The sequence below is a fragment of the Conger conger genome, chromosome 3 (genome assembly GCF_963514075.1).
Source record: "Conger conger chromosome 3, fConCon1.1, whole genome shotgun sequence".
In the NCBI taxonomy this organism is placed as follows: Eukaryota; Metazoa; Chordata; class Actinopteri; order Anguilliformes; family Congridae; genus Conger; species Conger conger.
Genome location: NC_083762.1, coordinates 45,035,557 through 45,053,281, shown reverse-complemented (window position 1 = coordinate 45,053,281; position 17,725 = coordinate 45,035,557). Strand labels below are relative to the sequence as shown.

General features: G+C 43.1%; 1 protein-coding gene across 2 annotated transcripts; it reads left to right on the top strand.

The window, feature by feature from the left end:
• Positions 1-9,933: 9,933 nt before the first annotated feature.
• On the top strand, positions 9,934-16,277 carry cdca7a (cell division cycle associated 7a). 2 transcript variants are annotated; one of them, XM_061236412.1, is made up of 10 exons: positions 9,934-10,015; positions 11,165-11,299; positions 11,476-11,598; positions 11,709-11,927; positions 12,012-12,089; positions 12,278-12,472; positions 13,658-13,792; positions 13,902-14,051; positions 15,388-15,524; positions 15,728-16,277. In XM_061236412.1, exons 2-10 carry the CDS (start codon positions 11,198-11,200, stop codon positions 15,756-15,758), a joined length of 1,170 nt encoding a protein of 389 aa, XP_061092396.1. In that variant the 5' UTR covers positions 9,934-10,015; positions 11,165-11,197; the 3' UTR covers positions 15,759-16,277. The 2 variants fall into 2 exon arrangements, with proteins under 2 accessions (XP_061092396.1, XP_061092395.1); XM_061236411.1 differs by having other exon boundaries at positions 9,950-10,095.
• Positions 16,278-17,725: the final 1,448 nt, after the last annotated feature.

Genomic DNA, 17,725 nt, shown 5'->3' with positions numbered 1-17,725 from the left:
GGTCATTATAGCGGTTTCATTTTGAAATGGGGAAAAAAATCTGTGTGTGAATTTCATTTAGAAAATAACAACGGTGTTAATTTAAGGCAGCCGCACAGTGCAAGGTACCTTGTCCATTCTAGAGCCTGTAACCTGCTTATTTGCCATCGTAGTGTGTGGTCGGTAACGTTGTTATAACCTATATTTAATGTTGGTGTTAACAGCTGACTATATTAGGCATTTTATCATGTCTTTTGTGAAGTCCAGATGGGGCACACTTTCGTTATTTTGCCCTGAGAGGACCCTGATTGCCTGGCGCCAGCCCTGCCAACAAGTTCCAACCATACCAGCCTTACAATGATAGAACTGTAGAATTACATTTTTATTTTTGATAGATATTTAAGGTACTATATTTTTATGAACAGCTGATTCTGGAAAATGGTAAAACATACACATGTAAATACCATGAAATAAAAGCTGATTGTCTCATACTCAACTTGAATCCAAAATTACCACTACACAACCAAGAGGTGCTAAAGCTTTTCCTCTCAAGCTTCCCTGCAACACGACTCTACTTAATATCTTTATATTAATTTATATTTTATTTTTATGAGTATTTATTGAGATAACCATTCCAGTATGCATGCCTTCCCTGTTACTCTCAAAAAGTAACATGGTTGACAGTAACAGGGTTGACTATTTGAGGCTAATCCGTGGGCTCCAGAATTATTTAATAAAAATTGATAAAAAAGGCTGTATATAATAAACAACATGGAAATGATCTGTATTTTATGTTCAAACATAGAGGAAAACTAAATATATATTATTACTAAATATATATTAAATATATTTTAATTTCAATATATCATTACACACTTTCATGTTTCAATATTTTTTTATTTAACAATCAAATGTTTTCTGAAAACCACTGGTGCCAAAATTATTGGCATCTCTAACAATTGTAAATTAAATTACTGTCAAATATGGCAGAGGGTCACTGATGTTGTGGAGTTGTTTTGCTGCCAGTGGTCCAGGGGCACTCTTTAAGATCAATGGCACAATGAATTCAACAAAGCATCAGGAAATCTTGGCAGAAAATCTGGGTGCCTCAGCTAAGAAGCTTGGTCGTAGGTAGATTGTGTCCAGTAGAACAATGACTCCAGGCATACATGAAAATCCACACAGAAAAGTAAAAACAACAAATGGTTGGCATTTATATAGCGCCTTTATCCAAAGCGCTGTACAATTGATGTTTCTCATTCACCCATTCATACACACACTCACACACCGACGGTGATTGGCTGCCATGCAAGGTGCCGACCAGCTCGTCAGGAGCATTTGGGGGTTAGGTGTCTTGCTCAGGGACACTTCGACACAGGGGGATCGAACCGGCAACCCTCCGACTGCCAGACGACTGCTCTTACCGCCAGACAACTGCTCTTACTGCCAGACAACTGCTCTTACTGCCTGAACCATGTCGCCCCAGTAAAAACAACAACCATGTTCTGCAATGGCTATCTCAGTCTCCAGACTAAAATCCCATGAAGAACCAGTGGTCTGAACTGAAGAGGGGGGTATCCCAAGTACATCAATGATTCTGAAAAGTTCTGCATGGAGACATGGTAAAAAAATCTCTCCAAATGTGTTCTCTAACCTCATCACAAATTATAGGAAAACACTCATGGCTGTTATCTTTGCCAGGGGTGTTTGCACAAAATATTAAAATAGTGCTAATAATTGTGGAACCAGTTTTTTTTCGGAAATAAAGACTTGGTTGATTCAATAGAGCGTACTACTTTATGCACATTGGAAAATAAAGCTTATGTCAATAATTGTATTTTTATTTAGTTTACAGCACTTTTTGTGAATATTTATAATCAGCAAGGTCACAGGGACATATGGTATGCACTAAAAATGTGATTATTTTTCACATGAAGACCAATTTCTACAAACAAACAACTAACAGCTTATACACAAACGGTGTTGATAGGTAAGGGATGCAAGGGTCAAAATCCAATCAGCAAACAGTTCCAAAACGGGTTAGGCTATAATCAAAGTCAAACAAACGAGGCAATGCTCATACACAGTAACCAAATCAAAAGGGCTAGGTGAGAGTCGAGGGTCAAACAAAAATAGGGTCATACAAAAATTCAAATCCAAATCCAAATCCAAAGTCAAACGCAAAAGAGGGCGCAGAGCTAGTCTACCCTGATCAGGAGGATTGGCTGTCTTTTTAAATGAACGACCCGGTAGTGGAAATGACCGATTCTGTGAGAAACCTGAAGTAAACAAAGATAGTTGTGCATCCAGAAAATACAAAAAGCTTAGGTCGTAACAACTTCAGAACAGATCAGACAGGTATGGGTCGACTTCCAGCTAACAGTTGTGACAGATCAGGCAGTTCAAAAACGAGAGTCCAGGCAAAGATTCGGTACACAAGCAAACAGGTACAGCAGGGATAATCCAACACACAAGAAAAGGGTTTAAAGCAAACCAAACCAAAGCAGAATCCAAAATGAAAAACCGAACAGACAAACTTTTATGTTAGTAATGCATAAATTAGAGTATTAGTAGCAATTTAAGTTGTCGCATGTCACGTTTCATGCTTGTCATGTCACGTTTCATGTTTAGTTATTGTCTTAGTTATATTATTGTCATATCACGTACTATGTTAGTCCAGTCTCGCCACGTTTTTATGTTGTATTTCTTGTTACATTTCATTTTCATGTCATGTTATGTTTCATGTTTAGTTCTTGTTACGATTAATTTCTTAGTCTTGCCATATCACCCTATATAATTTATTCATGTCACAGTTCGCAAACTTATGTCATGATTTATGTTGTTTCATGTTATGTTGTTCTGTTCATTGTTTAGCATACACTTTTTCGTGTCTTTCTGCAAACCTTGCATTCATGCTTTCTCTCTCTCCCTGTCACTCATGCTTCCCTAATTGTTTCAATTTCCCTTGTCTTCTTACTAATCTACTAACGCTAGATCAAGATTGGGTAATACTAACATTCTAACCATGTGTTCATGTTTACCTTACATTTCTTGTGAATGTCATTTACTAATTTACTAACGCTAGGGCAGGATAGGTTTATTACTAACGATTACTAATTATCTTGTTAACTTGTTTCCATTTGCATGCTGCTCTCAACAGTCTACACCTGTCTACATCTGCATATAAGTTCAGTTCCATGTCATGTCTTTGTAAAATTGTTGCCTCCTGTTCGTCAGTTCACTTTTAAGTGGTTTGTCAAGCTATTGTCTACCTGTTAAGATCAAGCCTGTTTATTGACCATTGTTATTGACTTCTGTTTTGTTGACCATTGCCTGCCTGTACCATGAACTTTGCCTGCTGTCTTTGTGCTTCTGCCCTGTGGAGCGGACTTCGGTCTTGCTGTCATCGACCCCCGAGCGTGCCTGCCGTCCGTCTACCCCGCTGACAGCTTTCCTGGTTACTGGAATTTTTGCATGGTGTACCTATTACGAGACTGCCTTCTCCCTCGGTACTGTACTTTGGTTTTGGCTGGATTTCACGTGTATGAACTTTGCTTGTTTTTTGACTATGCTCACTGGACATTCCCTGAATAAAGCCCTGACGGGACTTTATTACATCTCTGTTGTCTGAGTCGTGCATTTTGGGTCCAACCCCCCATCTCATCAACCATCCAACCTTTATATGAAAACTGATATTGGCTGGGCACCATCATAATACTTTTTAATGGATGCCATCTCATCTAGGCCTAGTTTAACCCAACTAAACTGAATGAGGTGCTACGGGTTGCTACTGCCGCTTGTCCTCCAACATGGTCCAGAATCTCTTCATCAAGAAAATTGTCACATGATTAGAACGATCCATGGGCTACTTTACTGCAGGCTACATCCTACATTCTTGTTTTTATTGATAAAAATCTAAATGTGTACAGTACGTTTGAACATTTGGCATAAGACTGTTCAACACATTTTATGTATCGTAACTGTGTAAGGAATGTGTATCAAATATATATATATATATATATATATATATATAGTGGTGCCACAGGGTGCCCTCGGGGTACCACTGGGCCAGCCTGCCGCTGGAGGATACCTCTTGGTCAGGTGATTGAAGGAAAGTATTTTCCTGCTGATATGCTGGAGGGCTTTAGGACCATGGAGAGAAACGCAGTGCCAGTCTTGAGGACAATAATTGAAGGACTGAAGCTGATCAGGACCCAACAAGGCACACCTGGTGATGGTGAACTGCTCCTGGCCACACCCCCTCAAGCACAGATGGGCTGCGTTGGAGTGATGAGGACAAGAGCTTTAAGGACAGGAATTGTGAGAGTGTGTGATGGTGTATTCTGTGACGGTGCTGAATTTTTGTGATCTTTTCTCCAGTTTGCCACAGGCCCGGAGTAGTACCGAGCCCACTAACCCAAGGGAAGCTTGGGAACTGGGAACCTTTGGAAAATCAGCTCATGAAAATCAAAAATCCAGTATCTCAAAATATTAGAATGTTACATAAGGCCAATCAAAAAAAGGATTTATAATACCAAAATGTCGACCTTCTGAAAAGTATGTTCATTTATGCACTCAATGCTTGGCCGGGGCTCCTTTTGCACAAATTACTGCATCAATGTGGTGTGGCATGAAGGCAATCAGCCTGTGGCACTGCTGAGGTGTTATGGAAGCCTAGGCTGCTTTGATAGCGGCCTTCAGCTCATCTGTATTGTTGGGTCTGGTGTCTCTCATCTTCCTCTTGACAATGTGGTTCAGGTCAGGCCAGTTTGCTGGCCAATCAAGCACAGTAATACCATGACAGTTACTAGTAGTTTTGGCACTGTGGGCAGGTGCCAAGTCCTGCTGGAAAAGAATATAAGCATCTCCATAAAGCTTGTCAGCAGACGGAAGCATGAAGTGCTTCTCCTGGTAGACGGTTGCGTTGACTCTGGACTTGATAAAACACAGTGGACCAACACCAGCAGATGACATGGTACCCCAAATCATCACTGACTGTGGAAACTTCCCACTGGACTTCAAGCAACTTGGATTCTGTGCCTCTCCACTGTTCCTCCAGACTCTGGGACCTTGATTTCCGAATGAAATGCTAAATTTACTTTCATCTGGAAAGAGGACTTGATACGGCCACATGAGAACCAAGTTACCTTGCCCGGAAAAGGGAAACCGGGACCCCCTTCTGTAGCCAGACCCGGGAGGGGAGCTCGTCGGCGAGCATCTGATGGCCGGGCCTTATCCCATGGGGCCCGGCCGGGCACAGCCCGAATTGGTCACATGGGGCCGCCGCCCTGTGGGCTCACCACCTGCAGGGGTCGGCATCGGAGTCGGGTGCTTTGCCCAATGGGCAAATCTGGGCGTGCTGATCCTCGGCATCGCAGACTAGTTCTGGGGACGTGGAACGTAACCTCTCTGGTGGGGAAGGAACTGGAGCAAGTGCGTGAGACGGAGCGGTACCAACTAGATATAGTTGGGCTCACCTCCACGCACAGCACTGGTTCCGGAACCAAACTCCTGGAGAGGGGCTGGACTCTGTTCTTTTCTGGAGTTGCTCAAGGTGAGAGGCGCCGGGCGGGTGTGGGGATACTCACAAGCCACCGGCTGAGCGCCACTGTGTTGGAGTTCCACCCGGGGAACAAGAGGGTCACCTCTCTGCGACTATGTGTTGCTGGGGGGAAAGCTCTGACTGTTGTTTGTGCTTATGCACCAAACGGCAGTTCAGAGTATCCGGCCTTCTTGGAGTCACTGGGCGGCATCCTGGAAAGGGTGCCACCTGGAGACTCCATAGTTCTGCTGGGCGACTTCAACGCTCATGTGGGCAATGACGGAGAAACCTGGAAGGGGGTGATTGGGAGGAATGGCCTGCCTGATCTTAACCCAAGTGGTGTTTTGTTATTGGACTTCTGTGCTGGTCATGGATTGTGGATAACAAACACCATGTTCAAGCATAGGGTAGCTCATAAGTGTACTTGGTACCAGAGCACCTCAGACCAAATATCGATGATCGACTTTGTGGTTGTATCATCAGATCTGCGGCCGTATGTCTTGGACACTCGGGTGAAGAGAGGAGCAGAGCTGTCAACTGATCACCACCTGGTGGTGAGTTGGATCAAGTGGCCGGGAGGCTGCCGGACAGACCCGGTAAACCCAAACATGTAGTGAGGGTGAACTGGGAACGTCTGGCGGAGGCCCCCGTCCGTGAGGTCTTCAACTCCCACCTCCGGAGGAACTTCTCACGCATCCCGGGAGAGGCTGGGGACATGGAGTCCGAGTGGGCCATGTTCAAAGCCTCCATTTCAGAGGCGGTAAGCAGAAGGTCATCGGTGCCTGTCGGGGCAGCAACCCAAGAACCTGCTGGTGGACACCAGCGGTGAGGGACGCCGTCAAACTTGGCTGGCCCGGGGGTCCCCTGAAGCAGCAGACAGGTACCGGGTGGCCAGAAGCGCCACGGCTTCGGCAGTCACTGAAGCAAAAACCCGGGTATGGGAGGACTTTCGGTTGGCCTCGAGGAAGTTCTGGCAAACCATCCGACGCCTCAGAAAGGGAAAGCAGGGCTTTTCTCAGGCTGTTTTCAGCAGAGGAGGAGAACTGCTGACCCAGACTGGGGATGTTGTCGGGCGGTGGAAAGAGCACTTCGAGGAGCTCCTGAACCCGAACAACACGTCCTCTGTGGAAGAGGCAGAGCCCGAAGACTCGGGGCAGTCTGCACCTATATCCCTGGCGGAAGTTGCTGAGGTAGTCAAAAAGCTCCTCAGCAGCAAGTCGCCGGGTGTGGATGAGATTCTCCCTGAGATGCTGAAGGCTCTGGACATTGTTGGGCTGTCTTGGCTGACAAGCCTCTTCAGTGTCACCTGCAGTACCTGCAGAGTGGCAGACCGGGGTGGTGGTCCCCATTTTCAAGAAGGGGGGCCGGAGGGTGTGCTCCAATTATCGGGGTATCACACTCCTCAGCCTCCCCGGGAAAGCTTACTCTAGGCTGCAGGAAAGGAGGCTCTGACCGATGGTCGAACCTCAGATTCAGGAGGAGCAATGTGGTTCTGTCCTGGTCGTGGAACAGTGGACCAGCTCTTTACCTTGGCGGGGTTGCTGGCGGGGTCATGGGAGTTTGCCCATCCAGTCCACGTGTCCCCCGGGGAACCCTGTGGGGGGTACTGTGGGAGTATGGGGTACCGGGGCCGTTGTTACGAGCCATCCGGTCCCTGTATAACCAAAGTGAGAGCTGTGTCCGCATCCTCAGCACAAAGTCAAGCACGTTTCCAGTGGGTGTTGGACTCCGCCAAGGTTGCCCCTTGTCACCGGTCCTGTTTGTAATATTCATGGACAGGATCTCAAGGCACAGCCGAGGTGAGGAGAGTGTCCGGTTTGGTGACCTCAGAATTGCATCTCTGCTTTTTGCGGATGACGTGGTTCGGCTGGCTTCATCGGACCGTGACCTTCAGCATGCACTGGAGCGATTTGCAGCCAAGTGTGAAGTGGCCAGGATGAGAGTCAGCACCTCCAAGTCCGAGGCCATGGTTCTCTGCCGGAAAACAGTGGATTGCTCCCTCCGGGTTGGGAACGAGTCATTGCCCCAAGTGAAGGAGTTCAAGTATCTCAGGGTTTTGTTCATGAGTGAGGGTAGAAGGGAGCGTGAGATCAACAGGCGGATCAGTGCAGTGTCAGCAGTAATGTGGGCATTGTACCGGACCGTTGTGGTGAAGAGGTCGATTTACCGATTTACCGATTTACCGGATTTACCGGTCGATCTACGTCCCAACCCTATGGTCACAAGCTTTGGGTAGTGACCGAAAGAACAATATCGCGTATACAAGCGGCTAGGGATGTGTATCTTTAGGATTATTGATACCGATACCAATACCGATACCGATACATCGGTGCCGGTATTTATCGATACTCTTATCGATACCACAGCGTGTAATTTAGTGTATAAAATAAAGACGTTAGAAGATGGTAAAAGATTCAATCGTTTTTTATTACCACAAGGGGGGTAACACCAGCAACATCATTGAACAACTTACAGCACCTGCCTTTTAAGCCCTTAGCAAGTCAACATGTGCAGTGCGAGGTATGTCAAAAAAATGAGCAGGCAGCTCCATACAGCCTTAAAGGTAACTGTCAATGTGATAATGCTTCAACAGAACAGAAGCTTAACTTAAAATTACAAATGCTTCTCAGAATAGATGAAATAAAAAAAAAACCTAGGGAGATGACCAAAGCCCTTGCCTACATGTTCAACCCAACAGACACATACATGTAAACAGAACGGTGTAGGGGAGGCGCTTCTCCTGACGCATTTAGCCCTCACAGTTTTTGTTAAGGAAAAGCAACATATTTACTTTCTCTGGCAGCAGCCGAGATCGCTCTGGACAGAGTGACGTCACGCTATACACTCGGATAAAATGGCACTGCGCATGTTTTAAAAAAGGGTAATTTAATTACTTATTATTTTTAATCCATCTTTACTGGCAGTCTTAAACCTTTAAGGATGTATATATTGGGAATCAATCTTGTAAATTATTAACTTAATCTAGTATTTCACTTCCCCTATAATGATTCATACACTCACCGTGACTTGATGAAGAAGCACTGTCAGAGTCTGCCTGCACGGAGGAGGGCACAGTGTTGTTAGCATCTGCCGGGTTGCTAACTTTAGATGCGTTGTTTAGGCAGTAAAACACGCTGCACTCCTTCAGCTTTATGCTATGGGTAGACTGCAAGTGTTTCACAATGTTGCTGGTGTTACCCCCCTTTGACGCAACTACTTTCTTGCATATATTGCATTGAGCCGAGGATTCATTGAGTTTGATGAAGTGAGCCTATACCTTGGAGCGCTTAGCTCTTACGGCCCACATATTGACTACTAGAGAAAACAACGGGGCGCTGTGTCATAACCTGTCGACGGCGGCAGTGTCATAATTACGCGACGGTTAGGTAGACTCTTAAAAAATACCAAAAACAGTATACCAAGGTACCAAGAAATACCGGCTCTCGGTACACATCCCTACAAGCGGCCGAAATGAGCTTCCTCCGTAGGGTGGCCGGGCTCAGCCTTAGAGATAGGGTGAGGAGCTCGGACATCCAGAGGGAGCTCGGGGTAGAGCTGCTGCTCCTTTGCGTCGAAAGGAGCCAATTGAGGTGGTTCGGGCATCTGATCAGGATGCCTCCCGGGCGCCCCCCTTTGGAGGTTTTTCGGGCTCGTCCAACTGGGCGGAGACCCCGAGGTAGACCCAGAACCCGCTGGAGAGATTATATATCTCTCCTGGCCTGGGAACGCCTCAGGATCCCCCAGGAGGAGCTGGAATGCGTTGCTGGGGAGAGGGACACCTGGAATACCCAGCTTAGTTTACTGCCACCGCGACCCGACTCCGGATAAGCGGCTGATAATGGATGGATGGATGGGATGGATTTTTTATTTTCATGAGCTGCAAGCCGTAATAATCAAGATTAAAACAAAAAAAAGGCTTGAAATATTTAACTTTGTGTAATGAATCTAGAATATATGAAAGTTTTACTTTTTGAATTAAATTATGGAAAAAATTAACTTTTCCATGATATTATTATTTTTTGAGACGTACATTTACATCTCAAAAATATATATATCATATATACAATATAATATATACATAATCTCTATATATATATATATATCTCAAAAAAATAATATATATATTTATTTAAACGAGGAGGAGACACAGTGTGCCCTTCTTGTCCAGCCCCTTTTGCAAATCAACAAGTATAATTTAGCGCCACGGCGCAGGACCTGGAATAAGTTACATATATGAAGTTATGGACAGAGGCAAATAAACCAATAACATATACATATTTGGCTGATACATTAAATATATTACGAAAAAAGAGCTTTAATAATTTTATTATACGCTGGTAATGAAGATTTATTTTAAAAATCTAAATATACGTATGTGTATCTGTCAGGAAGCTATGCAGGCGCGGGAAATCTCTGCTTTGGGTTTCTCTGAGTGGGTGTTCCTCTCTACTACTGCCACTCTTGCTGCAAGAGACCACAGAAGTGACAGTGCCGGTGCGTCTTAGCTTAGTAACTTATTTGTTTATTCTTTAGAATATATCCCACATAATTAAATGGCTCCTTCTCGCACAAAGGTAAGAAATAATAACAGTCTAGTCACGCATTTGTTTTTTGTGAAAGTGTGAAGTTGTTTTGTCGTTAGAGGTGTACAAACGTTAGTGGAAGCAGTGGTTTTTAACTTACATTTTTCAAGATAGAAAAGCTACCTTAACTGGGCTTGCGACTCCAACTAACTAGCTAGCTAGATATACCTATTGCAAAATGCATCGATAAGTGCCATCAAGCTAGTTTGATGGGTGAAAAGCTATTTCAACATGCATCGTTTCTACTAGCATAGTAACGAGCTAGCTACATAGTTTGGCAGTTGGCTTGCGAATTGTGGGTTCATAAATTGGGCACACGCAATGCAATTACAGCGCAGTTTGTATAGCTATTTCCAGTTTCCATTTTTGCTCTGACATTGACTTATGTGTGATTATGACTGCATAACAATTACTTGCAGTCTTCTCGCAAGCTCACCTTCAAACCTGGTTAAAGTATTTGGGGCGGGGACAGAGCTTTTCGCGCGAAATTTCGCTGGCGTGGCTGAGGGGGGAGGCATTCAACTTTTTTTTTTCCACGCGATTCTCTCGGTCCGGTATTAAATTGAAATGTCTGGACACAGAAATGTGCCCACTGTTAGCTAGCATATCCATTGCTGTTGGCATAAATATTGCCCACTGTTAGCTTATCCATTGTTGTACAGCTGACAAAAGATGAACATTTTTGCACTTGTAACCTGAACTGTTGCCCCATCAGTTGAGGCAAAAGGGGCAAGTGCTCAGTCAGGCAGAGCCACCCCCTGTGCACATGCCTGTTTGTCTGTGCAGGCATTATGGCAAACATAATGATTGGTTACCCTGCTGGATATCGATTCGATAATTGTGCCAGATATTTACTGCCAGTTGCAGTACTCGATCGTAACAGCCTGTTAGTTAGCAAAGCTCCCATTCAAGTTTCCAAAGTAGGTATTGTAACAAATTTGGAAGACAGACTGAAGAAATATCAGTGATTGATCAGTCTTCTTGCATTGTTTGCTCTGTAACATCTTGCCTGTTAGAAGATAGCATTGTTAATTTTGACTTCCTGGCTTCTGTGATCCAGCGGCAGCAGGCCCCTGTCATTGCAAGCACCAAGATGAATTTGCGGAGCTTTCGGAACGTCCCGCTGGTTCCCATGGAAACTTCCTCGTCTGATGACAGCTGTGACAGCTTTGGTTCTGACTGCTGCTCTAATAACGTAAGCAGATTCACTTTAGTCTGACTTTAGTCTCTTGTAGTTGGTGTCAGTTTCCCAATGCAATAACTGGGCGGATTGCATGTTGCCCTCCTACACTTCAGAAGCTGTAAATGGTTTGTTTTGACAGTTCGGTGATGTAATGCTTATGGACATGCATTCTATTTCTCCCATTATAGAAGAAACCATACACCAGGGCTAGGGTGATGGCAAAGATGTCCAAGGTGTTTGAGGCCACTTCAGATGAAGAGACATCTGATGGGTTTGCAGCAAAAGATGTAACCAGTGTGATGGAGACCATGGTGAGTTCTGAGTTATGTGGATATGAGGAATATGTGCAGCTACTAATGGCCCAATAATAAGAAATTGCGTATTTTTGCGTGTCTTTGTAAGCCTGGGTTCTGCGTTACAGAATGTCAACTGTGACTCAGAGGGCTCAGAACCTCTTCGGCGTGTCCGACGTTCACAAACCTTGAAGGTGGCCTTGAAGTTTCCCAGCAGGAAAACGGTCCACAAGAAGGCACCCCCCACAGAGGCCCTCCCTCAGGCCAAAGGCCCAGAGTCTGACTCTGAGGAGGGTGAAAACTTCTTGGACAAGAGGGCGCTCAACATCAGGGAGAACAAAGCGATGGTAAGCATGGTGCAGTCACATCGGTACCATAGAGGCGCAGTGTTTAATGAGGTCTCACTGACTTGATGATCTTTGTCTTTTCAGCTTTCAAAACTGATGGCCGAGTTGAACAAAGTGCCTGGGCTGATTCCCAGAAGGGCATCTCTTCTTGCAGGCAATATGGTGAGGATACAGATAATGAAATGTTTTGGCCGCTTTTATGGGCATAGAAATCTTACATCAGGGATGTATGCTGTCATTTTACCACCAATTCTCTAGAGCAGAGTAATTAAGTGCGCGAGTGCATTTCCTTCAGTCTTCACCCAGATTTCCTTTTCTCTCACGCAAAAATGTCTGCCTCAAATTTACAGTCTCGTCGTGCCCCCCGTCATTCTGTGGGAACCCCAGGCTCCCACAGGAGGAACCCTGAGCGCACCTCTCGAATGCAGACTCGCTCCCGCTCTCTCATCGACGGCCCCCCCTCACCTCCGCCTGAGGAAGACCCAGAGGACAAGTTCAGTCTGGTGCGCAGGAGCCGCAACTATGAAGAGTTCATGGAAGAAGAGGTGAGTGTTCTGTCTGAATGACGTCTAAATCAACCGAGTGGCGAGTTTACAGTGTTGTAATGGCACATAATCTGCGCAGTGGCATACCGTGCAATGTAGAACTAGGTATTTAGTAACCGTGCCTATAAACGTACGAACCCCTTTCCGTTTACTTTGCCTGATTAGTAATCAGACTATTTGCTCAAAAACAAAGACCAATAGGTTAAAATTATTACGCGTTTATTTTGAGATGGCAGTATTGTTCTGTGTCATCAATTGGAGTATTTCTCTATCCACATTTATCCACTCTTTATGATGTACATTTTAAAATTGCATCAGACGATTCTGTCAATGTAATTGCTCACGAAACAGCACAGATTTTCCTAAATTTGTTTGTTAGCCTGAATTACAACCGTTTCACACCAGTGTGAAACTCTATGGTGCATTGTTACTCACCAAGGTTTTTCCACTTTAAATGTATGCTTTCTAATACTTGCATAGTTTTGACTGAATGGAGTGCCATCTTCAATCTAATGACATTCTGTAACATAATGAGAAGATGAGAATGCTACATCAGGTGATTTGCCATCAGTGTTGAGCCATTTCATAACATTGTAGTTATCTGTCACTATCACTTCTTAATTGTTTCAGCTACTTATTGGTCTTGATTATTCAGCAAATAAATTATTTGATTTGTAATCGAGCTAAATAAATGGAAACGTAGCTTACTGCTCTGTTGCTTTGTGCCATTTTTTGCAACACAATGGCTGTCACTACACCTATATTTAAATGTTACATAATTTTACAACTCAAATTGCTATATTTATTGATATGTGTTATTCAGTTGTTTAATTGCTTGATTCATAATAAAAAGGTAATGGAAACAGGTCTACTTGTTTGTTGAATTTGCCTACTCTAACTAGCCGCTATTCTACTGATATGTCGAGAAACGATGGCATGAGAAAACAATTATCTTAATAACCTGTGAAATATTTTGCTAGTTATTTCGATATTTTATGGAGTTCTGAATTCACTCTCACCTCGATGTTGGTCCAATTTGTTAACACTTGAATGACAAACTGCGCAATGTCATTTTAAACCGGTTAATGCCACTTTTCAACGTTACCTTGCGACAGTCGGATTTCTTATTTTTCTTTTTCATCGATTTTCATTTCTTTTTCAACTGTCACATGTTATGATTGTTAGAGGGAGCCTCGTCGGCGCAGCTACAATGGGGTGATGGCCATTCCTCATTTGGTCCGTCCTGTGGAGGACGTTACACAGGCTGAACTGGATAACATTTGTTTCAACGTCCGAGACAAGGTCTACGACCGCTCCACTGTGAGTCCCTTTGTTCATGCTTCTTGTGGGTCAATGGCCATATGGGTCTGATGCGCACTGTTATAAGTGTTTTTTTTTTTGTTTTTTGTTTTTTTTCCGGGCCCCATAGGGATCCACTTGCCACCAGTGTCGGCAGAAGACCAAGGACACCAAGACAAACTGCCGTAACCCCGAGTGTGTTGGAGTGAGGGGTCAGTTCTGTGGCCCATGTCTCAGAAACCGTTATGGAGAAGAGGTTCAAGATGCCCTACTGGACCCAGTGAGTACTGGACCTTTTTTTGGTCTACAAATGGGAAGTGTCTGTGATCAAAAGGCTACATTTAGATTCATCTCACCCACTTCAGATATGTGTCTGATTGCTGCTGTGATCGTCAGCTCTGTTTAAAGGAACGTGTATGAGAAATTGTGGTAATAGAGTGATAGATTTGCTAAATAGGTGCTAAAACAGATTTAACTTTTCAAATCGCTCTGCCACTCCCACTCACAAGAGAAGCGTGTTGCTATAATACCCATCATTCTTGTGCAAATGCAACTATCCAAAATCCGCATGTTTAAATATGCCCCTTGTTGGTTGTGCCCCGGTCTCCCCTACATTTTTACCCTCAAATTTCCGATATCATTTAGATCTATCCTAGGTCATAATGCTGTCACTAGGTAAAAAATATCAATACAAAAATTGCATTCGCTGGCACCTACGTGGTGCGCACTAGTACTTCTGAATTTTCAGCTGGCACAGCTGTAAGTGTACCAGCAGATGGTGGACGGTATATTTTTCAATGTCATGTCTGTCACGTGGGCTCACGACAGCTAGGAGTAAAGCGCTCACATTTGCCACCTGGTGGTGGTTGTGCGAAAAACAACCAAAGGATTATGGGTAGCCTGCAAATGATGAATGCAAATCAGAACTAAGCAATCCAATATGTGGTGATTCCTCCAGGGGCTTGTTTCATGAGCTGAGATCTGGCTGATGCAACACATTTCTACTGCACTTTTTGGGAGTGTTTCATATAGAAATCAGTGTTGCATCAAACGCAAGTCGCTAGCGTGTTCATGTAGGCAACCAGTATATCGTTCTCATCCCTGCTTTTTGTTTTCTGTCAAACTTTTGCATTTTGTTCAGCATTAGTGCTCCTAAGCTATGTGGGCAGGCTATCGGTGTTAAAAATGATCTACTTTGTAAAATAATGTCATTTTAATGGTTTGTTTTATTTTAACTATTACCTGGTAGTACCTGGTACACCTAATATCACATAGCCTACTCTTTATAGTAACGGTAGTTTTGTTATTTGTAATAACCAAATTAAAGCCAACACTGTCACCTCAAAATACTTGCAAGTCGCTTTTGTGAAATGACCCTCAGCATAGCACATGAATCAAGGACACATGGTAGCTCATCCATATAGCTCATTACCTCCTTTGTTTATTTTATACAGCCATCTTTACCCTTTTTCCAAGGGTGTGAATAATTTTGGAGGGCACTGTTGTGTCTGTAAAATTGGCTCAAGACCAAGTGTGAGAAGTCTGGTCTCAATGGTTCAATGGGGTTTAATTATTTCACCACTCACTGCCTGTAATTTTCTTGCCTGTCTGTTCAGGAATGGCGCTGCCCCCCATGCAGAGGAATCTGCAACTGTAGCTTCTGCAGAGCTCGGGATGGACGCTGTGCCACTGGTGTGCTTGTATATCTTGCGAAATACCATGGTCATGACAATGTGCATGCCTACCTGCTCAGGTGAACAATTTATCCACCTTTGGTTGAATCTGTTTTGGGGGCAGGGGCAGGGTTCATGAGAGGGTTGAGTGGTATTTACCATTAACATTCTGCATGTTGAGCATTCTTTATTTTATTTTTTAAAGATAATGAACTATTGCACACGCTCAATTGTCTAGTAACCAAGGTTCTGGTGTGGGTAACACCTCTTTTTCTTTCTACAGTCTGAAACGAGAGTTGGAAGGGAGCCTGTGAACCGGTCTTGAGGCAGCCCATACTGTTTTTGGCCACTGGCATCTCTTGAAGCTCTCTGATGTGGCTACCTTGCATAGCGTTTATTCTGTGCCCAATGTGCTTTCCTGTTCCTGTATTCCAGCCCAGTTCTAATTACATTGTTCTAAATGTATAATGTTCAACAACCCTTAAGCAAAATCAGTTAAGCAAACCTAATGTTATGAAATGCAATGTACCTGTTTTTTTGTTTCAATTATTATGAACTCGAACATTAAAGTTTGCTTGGTTATTTTATACATTGCTGAAAACTGAGTATCTTGTAGCTCATTAATTACATGAGCCTTTTATCTTTCTGGTTTCTCCATCCATGTACATGTTCATGTTAAACCAAGATGGTGGAGAATTTAGATCATTTTACCATGGCCTGTTGATAAATAGATATTGTTTAAAAAAATACCCTATTGCATTAAATGTTATATTTAATCTAGTGTTCATTCTTTGGCATTCTTTCAAATACAATTCTGATTTTTATTTGTAAAAGCTGCAGCATTCAGTAAATTGTTTTTTTTAGTTCCTTTGCATATGCACTTCTTTGAATTTGGTGTCCACCTGAAAAGTCTTATCAATTTCTATTTAGCAGACTGTTGTCTGTATGATATTGCCACAATATTTATTTTGATAAAAATTCTTCTGAGGTGAACATGTGCATTTATTACATAGATACAAAAAATAATAATGCAAAAAAAAAAAAAAAACTAATGCAAGCTTGTCAATTTTGGTTTGTATTTATACTGGGCCTGGGGTATATGCTTAATTGGCTGACAGAAAGCGGTTTCATTGTCTGAATTAATTGTGCCATTGATCTTAATTAGTCCACTGGCAGAAAAACATCAATGATCCACCTCCATGTTGACAGTAGGTATGAGGTGCTTCTTTCCTTTTGTATGCATTCCTGTTTTGCCGCCAAACATGTGGATGGTTTGTATGGCCAAAACATCCAATTTTGGTCCAGACCATAGCACTCTTCCAGTCATAATTTCAATGAGGGTGGGCAAACTCCACATGCTTGGTTTTGTTTATTATGCTCAGTAACGGTTCTCTTCATGTCACCTTTTCAAAGAGTTTGTTGTTATGCAGGTGGTGTTTTATGATTCTTTTTGAGACTGATTCAACCAATCTGCAATTCTTGAACTGGGATTTTTGTACGCTCATGAAACGGGCAGTGATGAAATGACACAATGTACTTCCTTTAGACTGAGATTAACTAAAATAAAATATTTTTAGGATCATGTTATGCACATTTGTGAATAATATTGAGACTAATGTCTCTCCCATTAAGCCTGTTGCTTGCTATGTTGTATCTGCAATGTAGATAAATAACCCATTTCTTTTTTCTATATCTTACAAGAAGTCAGGGTAAGGTATTTTTCTTGAACAAGGGACACGCGTCAACTTAAGTTACATCTTATCAAGAGCATTGAAATCTACAGTCATGCGGATGACTAGAGGGCCATAGCTACATCAGCACTTTCTCTGAGTCTCATTGGGGTGGGGTCGGTGAAGACAATAAAGAAAACTGATCTGAAACCTCACTTTATCCCTCAAGTTCCCAAGACAGTAAACCCACAGCCAAAAACGAACAATATTGTTTTCTGGTTGCTTATAACGTTACAAATATACAGTACTGTGCAGAAGTCTTAGGCACCCAAGACTTTATTATATATAAGTTTATTTTTTTGTGTGTTGGTATAAAAGAACACATTTGAGATTTCCAAATATTTTACAAAAGATTTAATTTTACAGAGACATTTTTGTATTAACATATTACTGTAAGCAATTTACTACTTCTTACATAAAAACTTGATCAAGGCTGTCTGTGATCAGAAGCAAGGAGCCAACCAACGTCTGCAGAAGAACTGTGGCAAGTTCTCCAACATGCTTGGAACAACCTCCCCGCTGATTTTAGTTGGCTAGGTAAGCAGTGTTTG

Coding starts and splice junctions, on each gene's coding strand:
- cdca7a (XM_061236411.1), top strand. CDS start 10,075: ATGGCTCCTTCTCGCACAAAG. Junction 11,300..11,475: donor CTGACTGCTGCTCTAATAAC/GTAAGCAGATTC, acceptor CTCCCATTATAG/AAGAAACCATACACCAGGGC. Junction 11,928..12,011: donor TCAGGGAGAACAAAGCGATG/GTAAGCATGGTG, acceptor TTGTCTTTTCAG/CTTTCAAAACTGATGGCCGA.